The sequence below is a fragment of the Mustela nivalis genome (assembly GCF_964662115.1).
Source record: "Mustela nivalis genome assembly, chromosome: 11".
NCBI classification, from domain to species: Eukaryota; Metazoa; Chordata; class Mammalia; order Carnivora; family Mustelidae; genus Mustela; species Mustela nivalis.
In genome coordinates, this window is record NC_139030.1 from 97820216 (window position 1) to 97844388 (window position 24173).

Genomic DNA, 24173 nt, shown 5'->3' on the forward strand with positions numbered 1-24173 from the left:
CATCAGAAATCTTTAAAACACCTGATATATTTAAAGCAGCATGGTTCATATTATATAAAAGTTAACCTGACAGGTTTAAAATTATGCCATATTTGTCATTTTTTTTCAATTTGGAAATTATTTCAAGTTTCATACTTTGGGTAATTCTTTTTTACTGTGTTTTATATCACACTATATAAAAGCATATCATTCAACTTAGCAACATACTGTAGTGATATGCAAAGGTAACAATGTTCTCATTTAAAAAGAGGACCATTAACTTTCAGTCACTGGCTGACAGAAACTTGTTTGGAAATTAAGATCAGAAAAAGATTAGATTTTCTGGAAAAAAGTCAGAAAGTTTATTTGCGCATTTGAAAAAAAAAACAGATTGATAAACAGTCTTAAAAACTGGTTTTGTGTGTGCGTGTGTGTGTGTGTGTTTTTTTTTTTTTAACCTTGAAGCCCATACCAGTACATAGAAAGGCTTTAATCTTCAAGTCTTAATCTGTGTAACAGAACTAACGATAAGTGGTACCATTTAGGATACACTGAAGATGAAAATAATATAGGCTATCCTTGGGATTCCTTGGTTATGAGAACTTCCTTTTCAGGCTCCCAAAAATATTTCCAGTATTGGAGAATTTAAAGGACAAGGATGATGGGGGAAAGCAACACTGCAGTTTAGCGCTCTCAGAGAAATCTTTTCCTTCACGGTGATCTAACCTCTTAGGCTCTTTATTAGGAGAAGCAGAAAAGAAAAAAAAAAATCTAAGAGTTGTGAACCAGCCCTTCCCTGCTGTTCTCACAAGAGAATCTGGAAAAAGAGGAAAAGAAAAAAAAATCATAATCTTGCCTTGGAACATGATGGAAGTAATGAGGCATCAAGGCCACTTACTGCTGGAAACATAATTAGCACATAAACACAGGAGACACTTGGTGACTGGAAGGACTTTCTTTGTTTCAGAAACAGGGGGATGTCAAATTGTAACTCTTCTGTTATTTGGAGTGGCAAACCTGAGAGTCATATGGATACTCTTCCCCAAATAATACACCCTTAGAGGAAAGGGATCACTGTAGTATTTGCAAGCTTGGTCGCTCCAAGTGTTTTCAACGAATGCGGAAAACAAACAAACAAACAAACAAAAACAAACAACAATGAAGGACAAGAGGGGAGAAGAAAAACCACTTGGCAGTGAAGAAAAAGCTTGGATTTTCGACTGGAAAGAATCTCCCACATAACAGAGAAAGACCCAGGAAACTCACAGAAATCCTTGCGGACTCTCCAGAGAACCTGTAGGAATGAGGGAGCTCATTCCTCAGTCTAAAGAAAGATAAAATGGCCATCTTGGGTGTGATCTTCTTTGATGACAAGCAAAAAAACTATGCCTTTTTTGAGGAGAAATGACCAGATTTGTTCTGGAGCTCTTTGTTCTGCCACTGTAATGTGAAAGTCATCATGGGAAAGAGTTTCAAACTTTCTTGGATTTTCCTTATAATTCTTCCTTCTTGTTGTTTTAAGTGTTCAGCTGGCAAGCAGGTTTAAGATTTTTGGTTTTATAATTATTAGTTTTTGGAAACCTTTATCCTTTCCTCTCAAAGATTTTGAGTCAGCATACATTATGCCACTACACACACAGCCAAGCAATAATTCATCTTTGTGGAAGTCAGAGACATCTCATGTATTAATTAGCAAGCCTTTCAGTGACTAGTGGATGGAAATAGGTTCCAACTGCTACTCGAACACAGCCAGCAATTTCCAGGAAGGAGAATATAAAGACAGTTGCAAGGAGTTTCTTACCCGATTTGTGAGCAGCCAATGAGTGGACTTTGCTTTCATCTGACACTGAGAAGAAATAAAAGAGACAAGGATCAGGCCTGCTTGTAAATCAGCCATTTTTTGAACAATAAATTGAAATAAATTCACAAGAAGTTAAATCTTTTACTGGAAAAAATTTGAGAAGAAAAACTGTTCCCTGGCCTACCTGGGCACCTCATATCTTTTGGTAGATATTTAAAAGGCAACTATGAAGATACATCTCTCTCTCTCTCTCTCTCTATATATATATATATATATATATATAATATTCATATATTTATTATACACACACCTTAGATTGTCTCTGAATATAATTTTATTTTCTTTTAATTTTTAGTACTTTCAGCTCTGTTAATTAGGTTATTGTTTTCATGAGTGCAAAAGGAGAAAGTAAACTCATGGGCCTGGAGATGTGTAATATATAATAAAATTTTTTGAGTGTCATATATATATATATATATGTGTGTGTGTATATTCAATACTCAAGAACTAGACTTCTATATCTGGAGTAAAAGGGAACAGATTTACAATCTCTCTTGAAAAAAAATTAAATACATAAAACAGGAAGCAGTGGCAATCCAGGGATTAGACATTAGGCAGCAGAGATGAAGCGAGTGAGGTAAATCCTGTAACTGCTCCAGTTCGTTGCCTGGAGAAAGTTTCCAGATTGTGGTATAGCGAGGGAAACAGAGCAGAACCTTCTGATGCCCCAGCCTGAGCACATGGACCTGGGTGTCCAGGGAAGATAAGGCAGATGCCAGTTGCAGGCGGAGAACCGGAGAAGAAAGACTTACTCAGAACTCTTGCTGAGATCTGCTGAAGATCTCCGTATTTAGCTGAATATACTGATTATCACACACGTGAAGAAACTGCCTAAGACCTGGGCAAGAACTACCCAAAAGTATAATGGGAAGAGTGAATGAAGTTCACACAGGGCTGGGAATAGTGCCTCATCCTAATAGCCAGAGTAAAGATTCATAATTCAGGGCCATGGGGAAGAAGACAAAGAACCCTGCTTTGGTAGTGGGGGAAAAAAAAAAAAATCAACCCTAGATTAACATGGCTCTGATGAAATATGCAAATTTTTGAAAGTCACAAGTCACCAAAGGTTATGTAGGAAGAAATAGAACATCTGAATGGCCCTATAGTTTTTCTTGTTGTTGTTTTTAATGAATTTGTAGTTAAAACTGCCCCCACCCCACCCCACACACACACCAAACTCTAGGCCCAGAAGGCTTCACTGGTTCTACCACACATTTAAGGAAGAAATCACACCAATCCTTAGAAATGCTTTCAGTAAATTCAGAGGAGGGAATACTTCTCAGCTCATTTTAGGAGGCTGGAATGGTGCCGATACCAATATTCCATAATGACACTATATGAAAGCTATTATCCAACATCTCTCAAAAATAGAGATGTGGGGTTCTTAATCCTTAAGCTCTCTGCACGGGTTATCACTTCAATATACAACAGTAGTTGTCCATTATTTGCTATGTGCCGCTGGCTATGTTGGTCTATAAAAACCTGGTGCTCAAGGATTGAGCAATGAGAGGTGAACTCTGCTGACAAAGAAGACCCCCTCCATTTTGCCTAACACTAGAGGCCTCAGAGGAGTATGTCCCTCCTTCCTTTGCCTGCACCATTCGGTCGTATTTCACCAACCCGGTTATTATACACAGATCGTTCCACTATTTATTTTCTAGACAACAACACTACTTGTCTGTGATTCTCCTAGTATTTTATTAACTTCTTAAAAATCTTATCAGACTTTTCTTCATATTTCCAGTTGGATATGTCAGTCCATACTCATCAGTTCTCCAATTGTGGGCCAAATTCTGGCTTTTTCAGGTCTAAAAAAAATGTACAGTAGAATCTATAGTACAAATAAAAAAGTAGTAGAAAATGATGATGATTTAAAAATAGTAACACTAGTGGCTAATACTTATACAGCACTTGTAATGTGTAGGTTCTGTCCTATGTACTTTAGGGCTAATAATTCACTTAATCTTCATGATGACTGTAAAGATGGATACTATTATTATCTTTACTTCACAGATAAAGAAACTGAAGTATGCCTCCAATGTGGAGGATTGAGAACTTAAATGTTGCACTCTTAACCACTCCATTATACTGGTGATAAGTCATAGAAGAATCAGTTATATATTCTTTGAATCAATCAGTTGCATGAATAGAAGAAAACACTTGACAAAAACTTACATGTTAGAAAACTATTATCCTTTTTATTTGAATATATGTTATTAATAGAAATCTTTCTGTGGTGATAAAAATCAAGTGTTAGCTATAATTTTGTTTAATATGTTTGGAAATTTAGCATTCTAATGGGTTTTAGCTAAAATATTCTCCCCCACTTCACAAGTGAGAAATCATCTGAGTTAAAATTTCAACTTGGAAACTTACTAGTCATATGCAATTTATTTGAACTCCCTGAGCCCCAAAACCATCATATATAAAATGAGGATAATATTGCTTCTTCCATAGGCCTGTAGTGAAGATTACATGTGTAAGTTTATGCAAAGTACTTAGAAGATCATTTAGTAAGTGCTTAATAAATACAGACTACTATCATCATTATTAAGCGGGACCTATATAGAAAGGAAGAATAACATGCCAGCTAATAACGAGATCGAAATGAGTTGAATGTCAGCTTTTCCAGGCAAGTTACTAAGTTGTTTTCAACCTTAGTTTCCCTGTGTAAAAGGTTTAGATAAAAACACCCATGAAGAGATGTGGGAGAAAATGACAAAAATAGACGAAAGCATCGAGCACTGTGGGCCAGGTACAGATTTCTCAATAAATGAAAACTTTTGACACATAAAAACTGTGGGAGTGGTAAAGGTTGTGCATTTGATGATGGTGGTGGTGTTTATGGTTTCACTTCCTGGGATTACAGAGGAACAGAGGGGGAAAACACTTGAGAGAATACAATGCCTTCGGGCAGGAATTTTGAAATTGCTCTCTCACCACAGCAGGGTTAACCTCTCAGCTCACCTGTCTCCTAGTTCATCTTGTAGTGGAAGAAAGGCAAAGGAAATACGGTTTTCAGACTATATGTTCTTATTATGTGCAGTTATTCTGGAAAAGGGATTCATACAAAGATTTTATTATTTTGCATTTGACTTTGTTCTTTGACAGACGTAAGCTATCCCATTAAATCTAAGCCAATTTAAGTATTGCAAATTCCTCAACCATATTAGGTTAACCATGGTACTTCCTTAACTTTTTGACTGCACACTCTCTATTATTCTAAGTGGGAATACTTATCATTATTTTAATTGACAATCTGAAATTCTTTAGAGCACTATTTCAAAAAACAGTATAGAAAATCCAAATGGCTGATAGGCATAAAAATTAGGGGTCTTTCTCCAAAATATTCAGTGACACAGATGTCTATCTTTAGGACAGAAGATAAATGAATAAACATAATGGAAAAGAGAAGGGACTGTAATGACTTATTTAATAGAATACACTTTATTTAAAGGTTAAATTGGGAACAATCATCCTTTATGCACATGCTTAGTGCTGGGAAGTGATTTAAATAAGAGTAGCAAATGAGAAAATGAGGTAAAATTATACACACTACCACCAGTTTTTTAAAAAATGACAAGTGTTATAATTAATACTCAACTTCCTTTATAACTCAGATTACCTTTGAGCTACTCTAAGGTGTATCTCTTGGGACTGGAGCTTAAGTCTACTCATTTCACTGCATAATATTTGGATAGCACAGCGATTGGAATAGTAGCAGTAGGAATATGACAGGTGTGTCATTTCAGACTAAAACCTTATTTATAAGAGATTGAAAAATGAGTGGAATGGGTGTTGTAAAGGTCTTCCGTTCTAAAATGGTGAGGCACCAAATGCATCTAGTTAGAGAGTGCTGATGGATCAAGACTCAAAGTTTCTTGTTCTGGTTCTGATGACGGATTCTTTTTTGTTTGTTCATTTTTTCCTTTTCTTTTGTGTTTCTTTTCTTTTTTCTTGTTCAAGTTTCCAGAGCCTATTATATTCCTTTTCTTATCCTTCAGTTTTATCCAAGGACAGGTACTACTTGCTCTTGATTACTTAAAGGGATATTACAGGAATCAAAGCATTATCGGTGAAATGTGGAAACCTTCTGAAGATGAAATTCATGGACATTTTTAGTGTAACTGTTATTAAATACTTAGAGAGCACTGGGGCTTGCTCTTCTTATCTCTGAATTTATTTGGATAATGGGATTTCTGTACTAAGCTCATGCTTCTTGGCCTTCAACTCAAGATTGATGGACACTGATTTAATTCTTGTAAAGTGCTTTATAAGGAGGACACTCTTGGGTTTGGATGTTTGTTAATTCCCTGGTGCATCCTCTCGTTCAGGAAGACTTCCTTGGGAAAACAGAGCAGCCTCATGGCCTCTGTTTCTAGCTGTCTTTGCTGTAGTCTTTTAAAGCTAATTAGAATTGCTCAAAACTTAGACCAACTTTTTTAAAACTGTGGATAAACACGCAGTGTCTTTTGATTTAATCTCAACCAGGATCACTGTTAGAATTGAGAGAAAGCATAAACTCAGAAAATATGGGGAGAAAAATCTGTGAAAAAGATGGCACTCTGAGAGCTTATTAGCAGCAAACATTAAAGTGCTTATAATACATACATTGGATTCCCAGTAGGATACATTTATACTAGTACAGCGATCACTTAGAATATTTTATTCTTTTGTCAAGCTTTCTCATACACTTCAAATGCATTCTCACTGGGGGAAAACAATTCTCTTGCTTATTGATAGCATTTGATACACATTCTATAACATAAGTGACTATTAGGGGCTGCACTTGCTTAATAAAAATTTGCAGAACAGTGGCAGATTTGGTAAGTTAATGGGCCCCATATGCTCTACTTAAGCTGACAGAAGACAGTATACTGCTAACATGTACAAATCTCTTCAGATAAAAACTGCCATCAGCTACAGTTACTCTTTTTGAGAATGCCAACTCTATGTCATGAATGGGAATATGCAAATGTGTTCAGATTCCCACTACTTCCTACTGAGATACTGTGGTACAAAGCAGTACTCTTAAATATGATGCAATGCTTGCCTTTTACATACAGAGTTCTGTTTCATCTAATTTCTACTTCCATGCCTTTGATATAATAGAGATTGCAGTTTTGAAGGTGATGTTTGGTACAATAAAAATCTGTCTTCTAATGAGGCCATAAATACTTCTCTTTGGATAGTTTGCTAGGAAACTAAATACCAAGTAATTCCTCGATGGTTGATAAACTTGTTTTCAAGTGATGTCCCTTCAGAACTTAAAAAAAAAAAAAAATTGGTGTAGTTGCCAATATTAAGAATCAATTTTCTTCTCTTTTAGTAAATCAATTTCTGTACCACTGATTGATTTCCAAAATTTCTAAGAAATACGAACTTGTTTCAAGTTGTAAATTAAGTTCTCTTCTTAGTAACCATGAGCTCTTACGGCATTAATTTATAGTGTTTTCTTATGTCAATGAGCATTTGGGATCCTGCTTCTCCTCAGGGAGACTTTTTGAGTTTTCAGCACTATTAATTCTTAAATGTGGAAAAATTCTTCCGTCTCTTGAAACAAACAAACAAACAAACCCCACAAAACTAAGGAAACAAATCAAGGCTTTTGCTGAAAAGAGAGTTAGGGAATTAATGTAAGATGATGATATAAATTTTTATCTCACCATTTCTCTTAGCAAGCTTCCCCTAAAGCACAGCTTTGATGATAAGCTAACTGGAACTCAACAGTGGAAGTTTTCTTCTGATATTATAGGGCATCCCTCAGTTACAGTATCATGAGATAAAAATGAGGGACCCACTCCCTCATAGTTACCCATCTCTTCACAGGTTCACAACTTTTCAGGGATCTCTTCTGAACTCCCTTTCTCCATGAATCTTAGGAGATCTTAAATCTAAAGTTAGGAAAATCTAACACTCTCTCTATGTTCTTTATAATATTGTCTTGAACTCATTAAAGAACATCAGAAAAACAAAATCATTCCTTCATAAGTTGATTAAGTCATTTGTTTTGAATCTATGCAATAAATACAGTCTTTCTAAAGAAAATCAAATACTTGATGCTGGGGTTTAATAAGGAGAGACGAATAATACATCGATACAATGCAATAACTACTATAATAAAGTAATAATAGTATAATATAGGAAGAGGAATAAGTTTTAGGAATACAGTAGGTTAGACAGACAGACATGATGATCCGCAAAAGTAAATAAAGGTTTTAGGGGGCTGAATGTTTAAACCAATTAGTGTCTTTGACAACTTTTAGCACCTGGGGCATCATTTTTAGTCATGGATAGGGAGTAGCATGAAAAGAGTTGAAGAGATCAAGCTTTGATGTCAAAGGGACCTGGACTGTGACACTAATTACATATGTGGCTATGGATTAATTACTTAGTCCTTTTCAAACTTACTGAACTCATTTGTAAGATGTGGACACTGGCCCTTACTTCCAGCATGGGGCAACTCAGAGCATGGCAAAAACTCATCATGAAATCGAGCAGGAGCAGGGCTCACAAAAGATGATTCTGATCACCTTTTAAATACCGCCACCTTTGCTAGGTTCTTTGCATTTCTCTGCACAGAAGTATATTTCTGAACAGGCTATGCAGCTTCATGCATCTGCACGATATACAAATAGCACATCAAATTCCTTCTGAATCATCATGAAAATTCATTCATTCTCCCGCTCTGCACGTATGCTTTTAGATTCCATTTAAATGTCATCTTCTCCAAGTGATCTTCCTAGGCTGAGCTTAGGGAACATCATTTGTAAATTTTTCAATTATTTGTGTATGGATCTGTTGTACATTAAAATATGAAAACTTTAAGGAAGGTTTATGTCTTGTTTTTCCTTGTTACCTTCGAATCATGCTTAGCACTTCTTATTCATGTTTGTTGAGTGAATGGATGCAGAATACGGAGGAGTAAAGAAAGCAGCAATTTGAATATGTCCCTTCACCATCGGGCTCTAGGCTAATGAATGGGGCATATGTTTAGTGTGTTCTGTATATGGTTATATGAATGTTGAAACACACGTGTCTACAAACCCAGGAAAATTCCTGTGGTGTAATTTGCAGACTCAATCCTGGCAAGGAAGGAATAGGAAAAAGTTACTGAGTCCAATTCCAGCATAGGTCTAGAGAAAGAACAACACAGTAGAACTGTTTGGTGTAAATATCAACTCACATATATTTAAAGTGGTGAACTGCAGAAAAAAATAGAATTGGTAGAATAGTCATATCCTAGTGTCCTTCTCTAATGAATGACTTATATGGAACTGACCACTGGGGTTTAGTGCTTCTGTAGTTTATGGCTTGCTGGCACTAATCTCACTGCTGTTCTTCACATGGTAGTGACATTTAAACATGCAGTTCATTCTGTTTATGGAAAACATCCCATTACACTTCCAAAAAATCCAAAATGCTTGGTACAGAGGATACTCTTTTCAATACACAAATGTGATGAGTTTCTAAAACAGCAGACAGAGCAAACAGACGTCTTTCTGTTACATGAGGATTTCAGAAACAAAAACCCCCACTAGCATAAAAATTGCTTTTATTAAATATTGCATTAAAATATCCATAACTTATGTGGGAGATATAAAAGACAATAAAACAGATACTATGTTTCAGCTACTGGATTTATGAATATTATTTTACCTTTGAAACACATGCGTGCTTCATTCCAATCTTATTCCCTTTCCTCCTTATTCAAAAGTAACCACAATCCTGAATTTGCATTTTATCATTTTCTTTTCCTTCATAATTCTACCACAAGTTCATTCCCAAACAATATTCTTTAATTTTTTTCTTTCATTAAATATTGGATTCTTTCAAATACCTTTTTTTGTACCTACTGATGTAATCATACATTTGTGTTTTAGTCTCTTTCTATGTGACTCACACGGATTTCAAATGTTAGGCCAAACTTGCATTCCTAAAATAAACCCCACTTGAACATGATCTTTTTTATACATGGTTGGTTTCAATTTGCTCAATTCTATAACATAATTTTGTATCAATTCATGAAGGATATCAAGTTAAAGGGTTTTTTTTGTTTTGTTTGGTTTTCATTTTTGTTTTTTGTTTTTGTTGGTTTCTAATGTCCTTGTCTGGTATATTACAGTAACACCAGCTTCATAGAATGAATTGGGGCAATATTCCCTCCTCTTCATTTATCTGGAAGTGTTTCTGTAGAATTCATATATCCCCTCCTTAGTACAATGCACCAGGAAAACCATCTAGACCTAAAGATTTCTTTGTAGGAAATTATTTAAATATAATTCAATTTTTTAAATAGCTATAGGGCTATTCAGTCTATTTCTTCTTGCATGAATTGGACAGTTTTTCTCCCTCAAGTAATTTGAAATTTCATTTCATCTTAGTTGTCAAGTATGTTGTTCATAAAGTGCTTTAATATTCTTTTATTATCTGTAGAATCCATAACGATGTCCCTTCTCTTAATCCTGATAATGTTCATGTGTCTTATTTTATCCTGATTAGTCTTGGTAAAAAGGCAGCCTTTTTCTTGACCTTCTTCAAAAACTGGACCTGGATTTCACTGATTTTCTCAAAAATTTTTTTCCACCTCATTGATTTTTACTCTTTTATGATATCCTTTCTTAAGCTTAGTTTGGGTTGAATTCACTCTATTCTTTCTATTATCTTAAAGTAAAAATTGAGGTCATTGATTTGAGATTTTTTTCTCCATTTTCTAATAATTCAGTTCTGTAAATTGTCCTTTCAGGGGCCTCCCACAACTTTTTTTATTTTTGCACAAACTGATACACAGTGTTTTCATTTTCATTCAATTCAAATAACTTCTATGTTTTCTCTTAGTTTTTTTCTTGATTCAAATATTTATAGATTTCCCAGGGTTCCACTTTTGAAATTTTAATTCCACCACAGTGAGAATATATGTTGTATGACCTGAATCCTTTCAGCATTTTTGAGACTTATTCTTGGATTTGGGTTCTTAGCTTTCATTAAACTTAGAAAAAATTTGGCAATTATTTCTTCATATATTTTTCTTTGGTCTCCCTTTTTTCTCATCTGGGGCTCCAATTACGTGTACCTCAGGCCACCTTAAAGTTGTCCCTCAGTACACTGTTCATTTCTGTGTGTCTTTTCTGTTTTACTATTGCTGTGCCTTTGTTTTCTGCAATGCCTAATCTGCTGCTAATTCTGTCCACTGTATTTTTCATCTTGGATGTTAAACATTTTGTTTCCAGATGATTTTTTAATATCTTCCATACTTCTAACATATTCAACTTTCCTCCAGGTTTTTGAATTCATGGAATACAATCACAATAATTTTTTAATGTGCTTGTCTGCAACTTCTAACATATGCATCAGTTCTGGTTTTAATGATTGGTTTTTCTCATTATGTGTCATATTTCTATAGTTCTTTGTATGCATGATAATCTTTTATTGGATACTAGATCCACAAATTTTATCTTGTTGGGCTCTTGGCATTTTGATATTCCTTTGAGTATTTTTTTATATCTTTGGGATATAGTTGAATCACTTGGAAAGAGTTTATCCTTTTGGAGTTTGTTTTTAAGATTTTCTAGGAAGGACCAGAATAGCCTTTACTCTAGGCTGAGAATACCCTACTGCAGAGGCATTGCCCTTATGCACACCCTATCCAATGTCTTATAGATTTTAAGATTTTTCCAATCTTGTTGGAGAGAACAGGTACTATTTTTGTCATGCACAAAAACTGGATACTATTTCCTGGATATTTTGGGGAGTTATTTTCCCAGCTTTGGTTGTTTTCTCACATAAGTACTCTGATCAGTACTCTGTGTAATACTTACGACAGAAGCTTTAAATATACCTGGAGTTCACTCTCTGTGCAAATCTCTCTTCTCTGGTACTCTACACACTCTAACTATCTAGCTTTGCTCCATGGTATAGTATTGCTTAATTTCTCTGGGATTTGTACAAAAATAGTTCTAATTATTTTTTTAATTGAAACATCTTTGTCCTTTTTTGAAACCAGTTTCCTCAATCACAGAGAAGTTGGTTAACTATCATCTAGAATGCACCAGGGAGACTCAGAGCTGAGAATGTGATCAGTGACCAAGAGCAATATTCTTTGGACGTCTCATTACCCACTTTTCTCCCAGAAAGGGATACCATGTAATCAATGCTGAAAATAGGATTAAAAAAATATTTTATGGCATTATAACCATAAGGAAAATGCAGCTGTAGACTGAAAGAAAACCATGTCTAAACTCAGGACTACTCCCTGTCCAGTACACATGCTATCATTATGAGCAACTGTCAGGAGTCTTCCTTCCAAGAGTCCTTGCTGCTGGACCCCAGGCTTTAACCATTCCATGGCTGAACTTTGGCAACTGCCTCCAATTTGTTCTTGACCTACCGCCATCTCCCCAAGTCTACACTATTTATTTACCATACCCAGATTGACCTGTGCTAAGTATCATTTTCATTATTTTTCTAACCTACCCCAAAACCTTCAGTAAATTCAAACTGCAGAGCAAGTAATTTAATCTTCTCACCCTTTCTTCAACATTTGAACTCTACTTTCCTCTATTTACCTTTTATCAAGGTCACATAGAGTGATTCTCATCTGCCTTTACCTCAGTTGGAGTTGCTTCACGTGTATAAATACACTTACTTCTCGTGGGCCCAGCTCCCCCCATAATCTCTTCTTTGTAGACTATTCTCTCCATTTCTTTCTCCCCCATGAGATACTTCAGCTTTTCCTCCAAACAAATGTACCATTTTCTACTCTGTTTCATGTTGATTTGTGGGCAACTTCAATAAAGGGAAAGATAAGATTTTGTTCATCTTCACATGATAAACCATTACAGATTCCAAAGGTCCTCAGAGATTAGTTGTATGGAGTCTCTCTTTTTTAAAATCTGTGACAGGGAAAAGACGACCTGTGTGAGTTCGTTTTTAGGAAACCTATCTGTGAATTCTTGGGACCTATCAGGGATGGATTATTTCTACTACTCACACCATAAAAATGCTCATGTTTCTTAGGCCTTTGGTAAATATTTCTATTATCACCAAGAAAAAGGGGGCAGAAGCTTTTCTGTGAATCACATAATAAACAATTATTTTCACTATTAACCAGCCAAACAACACACCTATAATTTCACCTATAATATTCACTATTCCCACAAAGGGATTCTATCCTTAATGGGGATAAGGCGGAAGGAACCAAATGTATTACATGAGTCAGAAATCATGCTAGGCATTTTAACACATGTTATCTATTAAGGCTTACAAATGCTCTGTGAGTTGGGCATTATTATCTTCACTTTACAGAGGAGGGAACTGCAGCTCAGTAGGGTTTTGTCATAAAGTTAGCAAGCGGGGCAGTGGGAGTCTGAAGATTTCCTGATTTCAAAGCACAAATTCCTTCTAGGATGGGAGTCAAAGAGGTAAGATTTTGCTAATGGTTATACCATCAAGTAGAATATATTTCACTAGTCACCACTACCTGCTGAAGTAGAATTTCATAACAAACTACACAAGAGAGCACATGATATCTCTTAAAAATGGTTGTTGATGCTCTCAGAAGACAGAGTTGTTCTAAGTTGTTTTGAAGCTCATACACCTGGAAATTGTTACCAAGGAGAGGTGTGGATTCTTGTTCAGATGATGTCAGAGCAGTGGGAAGGGGAAAAAAAAAAAGAGATAAATCCAAGTGACATCATAGAGAATTTATTACTTGAACATAGGAATGAAGTTAGCAGAGAGAACCTCAGAATCAGAATCCAGTGTGTGGTCTTTGACTGAGGGATTCGTAACTAAAAAGATAGGGGGGGAAATGGTGTTGGATCCAGTCAATAGTCTTGAAATAGTAGAAGCAGCATGGAGTGCCCTGGGACTCCTATCTCCCCTGTTCACCTCACTCCCCCACCAACCCCTGGCTTTTTAATGCAACCTAAGACCGGAGTAACTTTTTGACAGGCAAAGTGGGCTACTATCAACTTACACCATGAAGTGTTTTTTGTATTAACTGTTGTTAAGCCAGGTCTTTGTCCCACAAAGATCTATGGAGAGACAAGACCTCTGTGCCAAACATCATGCTAGGCACTGGGGCCGCGGAAGTGAACAAGACAGTCTGAGCCCTGAACCGGCCACGTTTCTATCACATAACTTATCACAAATACAGTGAGAGGTATTAACAAATCTTCTCCCTCAAAGCTACCTTCAGCTTTCACCCTGACAGATCTAATAACCCCTGGCTGATCTTTGAGATTCTGCAATTACTCCCTGTAATCTATTTTCCACACAGAAGCTACTGGGATCCTTTTAAAATAATAAACACAACAAAAATCTTATTACAACTGTCCCAGGCTCAGAGCCTCCCAGGAGCTTGTGATCCCATTGAGAAGGAAATCTAAAAACTCATGATCGCCTTTACTCACTGCCTCAGCTGATCCCGGGGGACTTTCCAACCTCATTGCTCTCCCCTTGCTCAGCCTACTCCGCTCATTCTGGCCTCTCTGCAGTTTCCCAAACATGCTGCGCACGTCCCTCTTTAGAGCTCCGGGGCATGTTCTTCCCCGTGACTGCAGTGCCATTCTCCCAGACAGCCACAGAGCTCATGGCTTCCTTCATTCACATCTCCATATTCATCACATCCTCAAAGAGGGGACCTCTCGGACACCTTAACCTACGTAGGGCTTCCAGCTCTAGCTCTCCATTGCTATGTCCTCATTCTGCTGCTCCTGCCTGATATCTTCTCCACTAGAACATAAGATCTATGCAGACCTGGGCTTGTTTGGTTCACCATTTTGTTCCCAGGGTCTAGGACAGTGCTAGGACATTGCAGGCACTGGCTACATATTTGTTGAATTTAAGAAGCATGATTAGGGGACCTCAAAAATAGGTAACGAAGAGACTAACCCTAGTTTACGGATTGGGTCTTTCTGAGGTTTTTAAGTAGAGACCTGAAGATGTATGGGGAAGTGTAAAGATGATGTTTGGACAGAGGAAACACGGAAACTCCCAAGCAGATCCCATACATGGACCCCGAAGGTCTTCCATAGAGCTGGAGCATTCCGTGTGAGAGGGAGGGGCGTGGGAGACCAGGTGAAGTGGAAAGAATGGGGTCAGTGATGGAGGAACCCAAAACCACATTAATGACTTTTATCTTTAACCTCAAGGCAATGGGATGCTGTTAAGGGCTTTTTAGCAAGGAAGTGACATGATCGGATTTGTGTTTTAAAGAGATCACCCAGACTGCAGTGTGGAAAATGAGCTGGAAGGGAGTAAGGCAGGAGGCAGATGTGATTTTTTTTTTTTAAACCCAAGTACAGGAATTTACATTTATCCCTATTAATTTTAATCTTCTGAATTGCTGCTCATCAGTTCTCCCTGTTGAGATCTTCCTGAATCCCTATTCTGTCATCCAATGCATTAGCAGACTGCGGAGCTGTGTGTCACCCACACGTTTGACAAGTAAGCCTGCTATATCCAAGTCATGTGCAGGGCTTACGTTACTGAACACCACCATCCCTGCTCTCTTCCTGGCACTTCTGCACATGCTTGTGAGAGAGCCAGCTGGGCAGAAAATACTTTCCCATCACTCCAACATTGTTTCTTCGTGTAAAGTTAACTGGCCAGCCGGGAACTGAACTGTAACCCTCCAGCTCTCATAACCCGAGCTACTCAGGATTTATATGCGTGTTTCTCCTAGAGCTTATGGACTTTACACTAAGACAGCAGCCCATTTTATTCTTGCATGTATTAATTTTGGCACCTGATTTCTGGCTGGGGATTGCTGAGCTGCTTCTGTTCTTGGCTCCAATAAGTGCTATCAAAAGATTTCTCTTCTGGCATGAATTGAAATATATAATACTGTCTATATTTCTGCCCAGAATTGACTATCATCTGTTTAATATGCAAACTGTGCAAAACCAGGGCTACTAGTATGTAATAGATTTTGAAAAGTTGTCATCCAGATTCATTGTTTATTAGAGGATATTAGCTTTGGAGGTTTATGGGCTGTCTCTCCAACCCAGAGAACACCACCTTTCCCTTCAATGGGCTGCACAAAGGTCTGCACACACTCTCACACTCTAGTGAACTGATGGTGTTTTATACTGATCTATTAGATCAGCTCATTTTAATCAGGCTCCTTTTGCAGAACAGATGATTACACATACATACTAAATATCCACTATCTTTTGGGAAGGTGTTGAGGTATATTAAGAATCTTGAACAAGGTTGAGATAATAGAAAATACTAATAGGAAAAATGGAAAGCTGATAGACCCAGAGTCCAAAGCGATTTCAAAGGCAGCAAATTTTTAATCTCTTTTTCTTAGACCAGGGGTTTCTTTGGAGGCCTCAGAGACTGCGGATGAAGGAAGGGGAAGTCCATCTTCCCACCCTACCTCCTGTCCCTCCTCCCCTTGCTCCCTGATTCTTCTAATAAATACACTTTTTGCTGTAAAACTCCAAAAGACATTTGGAAAAGTTAAATTATTTGGGTATAAATTACTCATTTAATAGATATTTACTGATTTTTTTTTTTTTTTAGGAATCTTTGTGAATACCTAGAAATTCTTATGACTTGGAATAAAAATCCCAAAATAACTGTTTTCAAATGTAATAATGTTTTTATGAATTATAAATGTAACAATTAGTAAAATCAGCATGGGGTTATACTTTAGGGATATTCAAACACTTATTAATTTCAAATTTCTGGCTTTATTTTCATACCTCAGAGCCAATAGTTTTTTCGTGTCTTGGATACTTTGGTAGGTTCTGGTAAAACTCATAGGTTCTAGACCCTGTGCCTTTAGCAACTAACAGGGGGAAAAAATATCCTTGCTTGCTTCAGCCACAGAAATTGTCTTAGTAACTCAGGATATGAAAATATAAATTTAAAACTACTGCTTTAGGTTGTTAAGAAGAAGAAAAATAATATTCTATTGTTGTTCCATCTGGGTTATCTCCTTCCTAAATGTTGTGCCTTCGCTAATTCTCTGGTTTGAAATGGTATCATCACTGCCCTTAACAATTCTGACTCTTTGCCCTGCTCCAACCTAAATATAATTACTCAAGCTTGACCTTGACCATGGATAGGGAATTGGGTCTTTCTTTCTTCCTGCTTTTCTATGGATTATACATTTCAATCAAAATGGGATTGGAATAATGGTCTCTGAAGATAACGATATAAAAGAACTCAGAAATTCTGCCCAATGCATACAAGGCTCTCTCTGCACTTCTAAAATGCTAGCAGTGACCAGAAGCTCACCTCCTCACAGGGGAGCTATGGCACTACTGGCTGGGTGACCCAGTGCCACCAGCAACCACCAACAAACTCATTTTCCTGGTCAGTGAGATCAAAATGGAAGCTTGCTGGGCAGCGCTCCTAGCACAATGCTGGATTTCCTGATATGAAGGGAGAATGTTGGCATTGCACTATTACCCTCGGCTCTTCCCCATCTTTTTTTCTCTTTGCCTGTTACATGGACACGATCGTTGAAGACAGCACTGGACACTGACATAACAAACATGAAGACAAAAGCCAGAAAAATCGAGAATGGCAGATGGGAAAAAGAAAGGAGCGTAGGTCTTTGATGACTCCCCTGAGCCACTGAGTTGGCCTTATTTGGATTTCATGTTACATATGACCAACAAACTCCTGTGTATTATACTACCATTGGTATGGTTATCTGAGCAGTGCAGTGGAACGTGCTCCTGTTTAATACCATTTCAGCTGGTGAAGAGTAAAGTTCTGTATTGACCTGAAATCTGGTAACACAAATATCATCCTGCCCGTAAATATTCTTATTTGGTCTTCCACGTGATAGTCCTCAATATTAGGAAATCAGCCAATACAATCTACACTCCTTTCCTTTCAGAGTTAAATATCTCCAATTCTTTCTACCATGAACAGAATTACCTGATTTTTAATTCTACTTTAAAATTATCTTATTGCTGCCAATTGACTTTAATCTAATTATAGATGTGATACATATTTGTGTTAGAGGATTTAAAAAGTGCAGGGATGTATAAAGATAAAAATTATCCTTGCAACTACCTCTAAGAGAAAAACCAATGTTAATATTTTGCTGCATTTCCTTCTATTATTTATAAATGGATATGTTTATAAATGGGTATCCATTTATAAATGGATATGTTTCCTCTACATCATTTATATATATACACACACTTATACAGTAACATATCTGAATACTGTTCTCAACTGATGCTTTATCATTAACATTTTTCATGTCATTAAATAGTCTCAAGATTTTTATTGGCTGCCTAATAGTCTATCTTGTCTATTAGATCAGTAGCCTATAATTTCACAAAACCCTCTAACTGCTCAGAAATTAAGTTCACCATAGTGAAAAATCCTTAAACTTAAATCTTGATTAAATCTTTGATTTTTTTTGTAGGATAATTCTTCAAAATAGAATTATTGATAAAAGATAAAAATAGTGCTAAGATTCTTTATGGTGGTGCCTTATACAATTACTCCACTGCCTTGCAGTAAAGGAGCATCAATTTAAAAAGCCAACAAACACATACTGTGATTCTGAGACATGTATGTTTCAATCTCTGCCAGTGTGTGCCAATACATTGTCTCAATTGTTTTACTGACTTGTGAGGTTGAGTCTATTGCTTTTACCCTAGCCAACTGAATTTCTTTCTTTGGTGAACTGAGCATACATTTTTCCAATTTTGTACTGAAATATTTTCTAATAACTACTAAGAAGAACTCTTCATATTTGAAAGATATTCTTTGTCAAGTATTTTATAATTATTCCTTTATTCTCATGAACAACAAAGAATATGTGGATAATAGGGAGTGATTATTAAAGTGTGTCTCTTAATCCTATTTTAAGAACGTGGAGGTTCTAAATTAATTAACATTTCAGGATGTGAATTTAAAAGGGAACGGTGTAATCCAAAGTGAACTTGTAGGATCGTCTCTCGGTGTTACCTATGTTATCCATAGCTAATGTCTTCTCCGACCTAAGAAAAAATATTTTCACTTGTCACTCAAATAGGCTTCTTCAAGTACTTCTCTTCCATACCAGCATTTTATCTTCAAGATAAAATATGCTTCTAAAACATGCTTACAAAAGTACATGGTAATGATATATTGAACACCTGGTCAAAATTATCACCTTCTTTTATAGATATTTCCAATCCATTAATAAGGAAGCATCTCATCAGTTCTTCCAGTGGGGTAGATGATTAGACTGAGCTGTCTTTCGAAATTCTTGTCCTTGATGACCTTGTGACCTCATTTTCTATATAACAACATTTCTAAAATATGGTCTGGGCATGGATAAGCACTGAAAGTACTTTTTATAAAGGAATACAGATTATATATTTAAGGGGTTAGTTAATTTAGCCCATTTAGGAGTTAACTTACACATCTATCACTGTTGGACATTATACAAATCAGGTTACATGAACATAGGGCTTTTTTAAAAAATTTATTTTATTTTTTTTTTTTTTGAACATAGGGCTTTTTAAAGGCCCTCGTTTGTCTTAGCATACTAAGCTAGAGTAGATTGCACTTGTATTAATACATTCTTTGATTAAACCTAAATACAAAAATTGCTTTGTGGATAAAAATGTACATAAATTATGAAGCTGTAATGGGTGAGTCTGTACCAAGCATTTAAACTATGAAGAATATCTTCAATTTATTTTGAGTCGTATTCTTTGATTTAGGTTTTTTTCTTATCACTTAAGGATATTTGCCATGACAACTAAGACTGTGTGACCCAAGGTGAGCAAAATCTCTGAATATTCAGCTTATACAATATTTGTCACAACTCACATGCAATCCAATAGCTCTGTAGTAAAGTAATTCAATTTCATGTTGCTGCAGGTAAAAGCAAGCAGTTCGAGCATGTTTTGAATATAATTCCCATGGCCCTAGGTTTATGCTCAAACTACACGAGTCCTCTGCACAAAGATTTATGGAAAATGAAAGTGGGATTAATAACTAAGCATACAGACTTGTTGCAAAAATATTTATCTCCAACTTTGCTCATTCTATAAACAAAAGGAAAAACTTTTTATACATTAAAGTTAAATATACATAAAATATATATACTTCTTGAGATGGAATTTTAAAAAACAACAGAAGAAAGATAAAGAGGAATACAAAAGGAAGAGAACTAAGTGGCAGAAGACAAAAAAGGGCCGCAAACAATCGATCTAATTAACCCTCTCAGGCAGCGCAAGTGAATTCACATGATCAAAATCAATTATGTCAAGTGATTGCCTAATTTATTCATAGATTCCTCCAATTAGGAAATAAAGCACATAGCCCTTTTCTTCAAGTTTTAAACAACTGCTTTCACACTTTTTTATGGAATGAATTTAAAGCCCTTGGCCCTTCTATAGTTCCTGACTTTGACTCTTCCCTTAAACCTGTTCATTTCTCCGAACCTTCTGCAATCACTTTCAAATGAACAAAACTCGTTTGGACGAGTAACTGTGAGGGTAGAGTGTTACATTGGGCACTCTCTGGAAATAGCCTTACCCCTCTTCTATGTTGCTACCCAAACCATTTATTTGCACATTCATTCATTTATCCTTTAATTATTTGTTTGTACTTTAATTCAACTATTCAAACTTTTGATGTAAAAAAAAGGGGGCCGCGCCTACTTAGTAAGATCAGCCAAATTAATCACGGAGATCAATGGGTTTCTGAGATTACAGCCTGATTGCTCTAGCACTGTCTGTCCGTCCCAACCATCTTGCATTTGTTCAGCACTTGTGCGTCCTAAGAAGGGAGCCGGGTGCTAAAGAAGTAAAAGGCAAGGCCTTGGAGGGCCTTGATTAGCCTGGGAACAAATTCTCCCTCTTGCCATCTGATTACACTGGGAAAAAAATTCTCTCTCAGCAGGTACCCAAAAGTGTGTGCAATTCTGTGCTAAAAATAGTGACCCCTGTGGTAACTGCTTTAGGAATTCAGAGAAAGAGCTTGAAAAAAAATGACAGCCCCTGGAACAGGCAAGACTGGAGCAGGTCCTGGATGAAAGACAGAACTGAAGTAGGAGATGAGGTGAGTCTTCTATTTTTAGAGCGAAGACCGGGAAATTAATAAACCTCCCTTGAAAACAGAAAAGCATTAACGTTAAATGCACCTGAGTTCAAATCCTGACTCCATCACTACGTAGCTGTGACACCTCACACAAGCCAGTTTCTTTAAATCCCACGTTCATCATCTATAAAATGGCAATAGAATGGCTGCACGAAAACTCACGCCCAGTATACCGTTAGTGCTCAAAAAAATAGTAGTTCCTGCTTTTAGAGTTCCTGCTAAGCTTTCCCTCTTTTTCTACATTAACAACCGTCATCACCGCCTTGGATTCTGGGGCTGAGATGTGTAAGTTCTTTGCCACGGGTAAAGCAAAGTCAGGCTAGCTACTGACCGTTCAGGACTGTATCTGAGGTTATTTTATGATGCATGTGCTTTCCGTCTACTGCATACTGCATGCAGGCAGGCACATTCTGCCATCAGGGGTCCACTCCTGTCTCGTTCTGGCACAACCTGTTCTTTCACGTTGCTCTGCAGCCAACCCCCACCTATTTAGTGGCTGTGGACACTTCTCTGTCCTGGAGGTCCTCCCTCACACTGCATCCCGCTTCCTGACATCACTCCACATGTCCCAGCTGGCTGGTGGCCCTTCCCTCCTCCTCCCCTGGCTGCTGCACATCACCTTTACACCTCGCAGACACAACTTCTCTTTGCCAAGGACACTCCCCAGAGCGCTCGTCCTAAGAGACGGTCTGTACTCAGGCTTTCTGTTGTCAAATAAGATTGGGAAATGCTACATATATTATATCTTGAAGACCCACAGAGACTCTTAAAACCCAACAATATAGTGAGCACTCCTGTATTTTAGAAGCCTGTTTAACCCAACATTTTCCAAACTTACTCGACCATTCTTTCCTGTATCTTTCGAGTCACTGCTAAGACATCCCATCTATTATCGATTATATTTCATGCTCATCTACTTTTATATTAACAAAGGCATTTTTTGTTCTTTGATAAGGCCTCATGACTAGCCTATAGCTAGAGGACGTGTCCACCTGTGATTTTCTGCTTACCTTCCTGAGTACAGAGAAAGCACTGAGACTATTTACCAGCATTTACTGATTGAGTAAGTCTGGAAATAGGATGTCTCTGATGTAACTTAGTTTGTACTCAGTTTGGATGCTACAATCATTTTTTTCCTCAAATTAAAAAAAAAAATGGGCTAAATTTTTCCAACTACTTGGTATCCCCTTGTTTTACTTTTAAGGAATTTCAGCTGCAACATTTATATGCTCTCACACTTCTAAAAACTAAACGGGAGGAAACCAGAGAGGGAGACAAACCATAAGGGACTCTTAATCTCAGGAAACTAAGGTTTGCTGGTGGGGAGGGGAGGGAGCCGTGGCTGGTGATGGACATTGGAAAGGGTATATGTGCAATGGCGAAAGCTGTGAATTGTGTAAGACTGATGAATCACAGACCTGTGCCCCTGAAACAAACAGTACATTCTATGTTAACACACAAACAAACATGGAAATGTATAAAAGGAACAACAACAAAAAAGACAATCCTGAAGGGGTTGGGGATTATGCCAGTTAGTTTCTGGATCAGCAGAGGGTAGATCCGTTAGCTATTCTAAGCTCACCTGATACCATCACTCTTGATTTGTCAATTTCCAATTTAATGTTTTAATTTTCACTCGAATTTTAATACTTTCACTCAGCAGAATTCCTAGTAACCTTTTCTTGTGAACACTGGAAACCAAGTGGGCATTGGAATATTAGCCTCTCTCGTCATGTTTCTTCTCTCCACAATTTGTAAAAATGTTTCTTCTCTCCACAATTTGTAAAAATGTATGCTTATTATACTGAAGAGCCTTGGCCAATGTCTTTTTATTTTTTTTTTAAATATCTGATATTTGTACCTCTTAATCCCCTTCACCTATTTCACAAATATTTCCATCCTTCTTCCCTCTGGCAACCTCAAGTTCATTTTCTATATTTAGGAGTTTGGTTGTTTTGTTCGTTTTTTTACATTCTACATATAAGTAAAATCATGGCATTTGTCTTTCTTTGTCTGATTTATTTCGCTTAGCATAATATCCTCTAGGTCCATCCATGTTGTTGCAAATGGCAATGTCTCTTTTTTTTCTTAAAAATATTTTATTTATTTATTTGGCAGAGAGAGATCATAAGTAGGCAGAAAGACAGGCAAAGAGAGAGGGGGAAGCAGGCTCCCAGGACCCTGAGATCATGACCTGAGCCAAAGGCAGAGGCTTAACCCTCTGAGCCACCCAGGCACCCCTCATTTTTTTTTGTGGCTGAGTAATATTCCATCTATATCGATATATATATCACATCTTTATTCATCTATTAGTAGGCACTCAGAGTGCTTCTATATCTTGGCTATTATAAATAATGTTGCAATAAACATAAAGATACTTGTATATGTTTTAAATTTGTATTTCCTTTTTCTTCCAGCAAATATCCAGTAGTGAAGTTACCAGATCATACTGTAGCTCTCTTTTTAATTTTGTTGGATTTCCATACTCTTTCCCACAGTGGTAGCACCGATTTATAATCTGCTAACACAGGATGAGGGGTCCTTTTTCTCTACACCCTTGCCAACACTTGTTATTTCTTGTCTTTTTGACAGTGGCCATTCTGACAGGTGTGAGGTGATATCTCATTGTGGTTTTGATTTGCATTTCCCTGATGATGAGTGACGTTGAGCATCCTTTCATGTATCTGTTGGCCACCTTTGAGTCGTCTTTGGGAAAATGACTATTCAGTTCCTCTGTCCATTCTTTAATTGTTTTTTTTGTTTGTTTTTTTGAGGGGGGGATATTGAGTTGTATAAATTCTTTATGCATTTTAGAGATTAGCATCTTATTAGCTATGCCATTTACAAATATCTTCTCCTTTCAGGAGTTTGCCTTTCTGTTTTATTGATGATTTACTTTGCTGTGCAAAACTTTTTTACTTTGGTGCAGTCCCAATAGTTTATTTAGTTTATTTTTTCTTTTGTTTTCCTTGCCTGAGGAGACAACCATAAATATGTCGCTAAGGCTGATGCCCAAGAGATCAGTGTCTATGTTTTCACTTCGGAGTTTTATAGTTTCAGGTCTCACATTTAGGTCATTGATCAATTTTGAGTTTATTTTTGTATATGGTGTAAGTGGTCCAGTTTTCCCAGCACCATTTATTGAAGAGACTATCGTTTCCCGTTGTGTCTTCTCTTCTCCTTTGTCTTAAATTAATTGTCTATGGAAGCTCGCGCTTATTTCTGGGCTTTCCATCCTATTTCATTGATCTATGTG

At 36.9% G+C, this 24173-nt stretch overlaps 1 protein-coding gene across 3 annotated transcripts in view; it reads right to left on the reverse strand.

The window, feature by feature from the left end:
* Positions 1–24173, reverse strand: part of PARD3B (par-3 family cell polarity regulator beta) — a 1038672-nt gene that overhangs the window by 369094 nt on the left and 645405 nt on the right. For 2 of the 3 annotated variants that reach the window (XM_082689120.1, XM_082689122.1), the window contains one exon: positions 1781–1825. The exons of the other annotated variant lie outside the window; for it this stretch is intronic. In XM_082689120.1, the coding sequence (XP_082545246.1) occupies positions 1781–1825 (45 nt within the window). The remainder of the gene's footprint in view (positions 1–1780; positions 1826–24173) is intronic. 3 annotated transcript variants of the gene reach the window in all.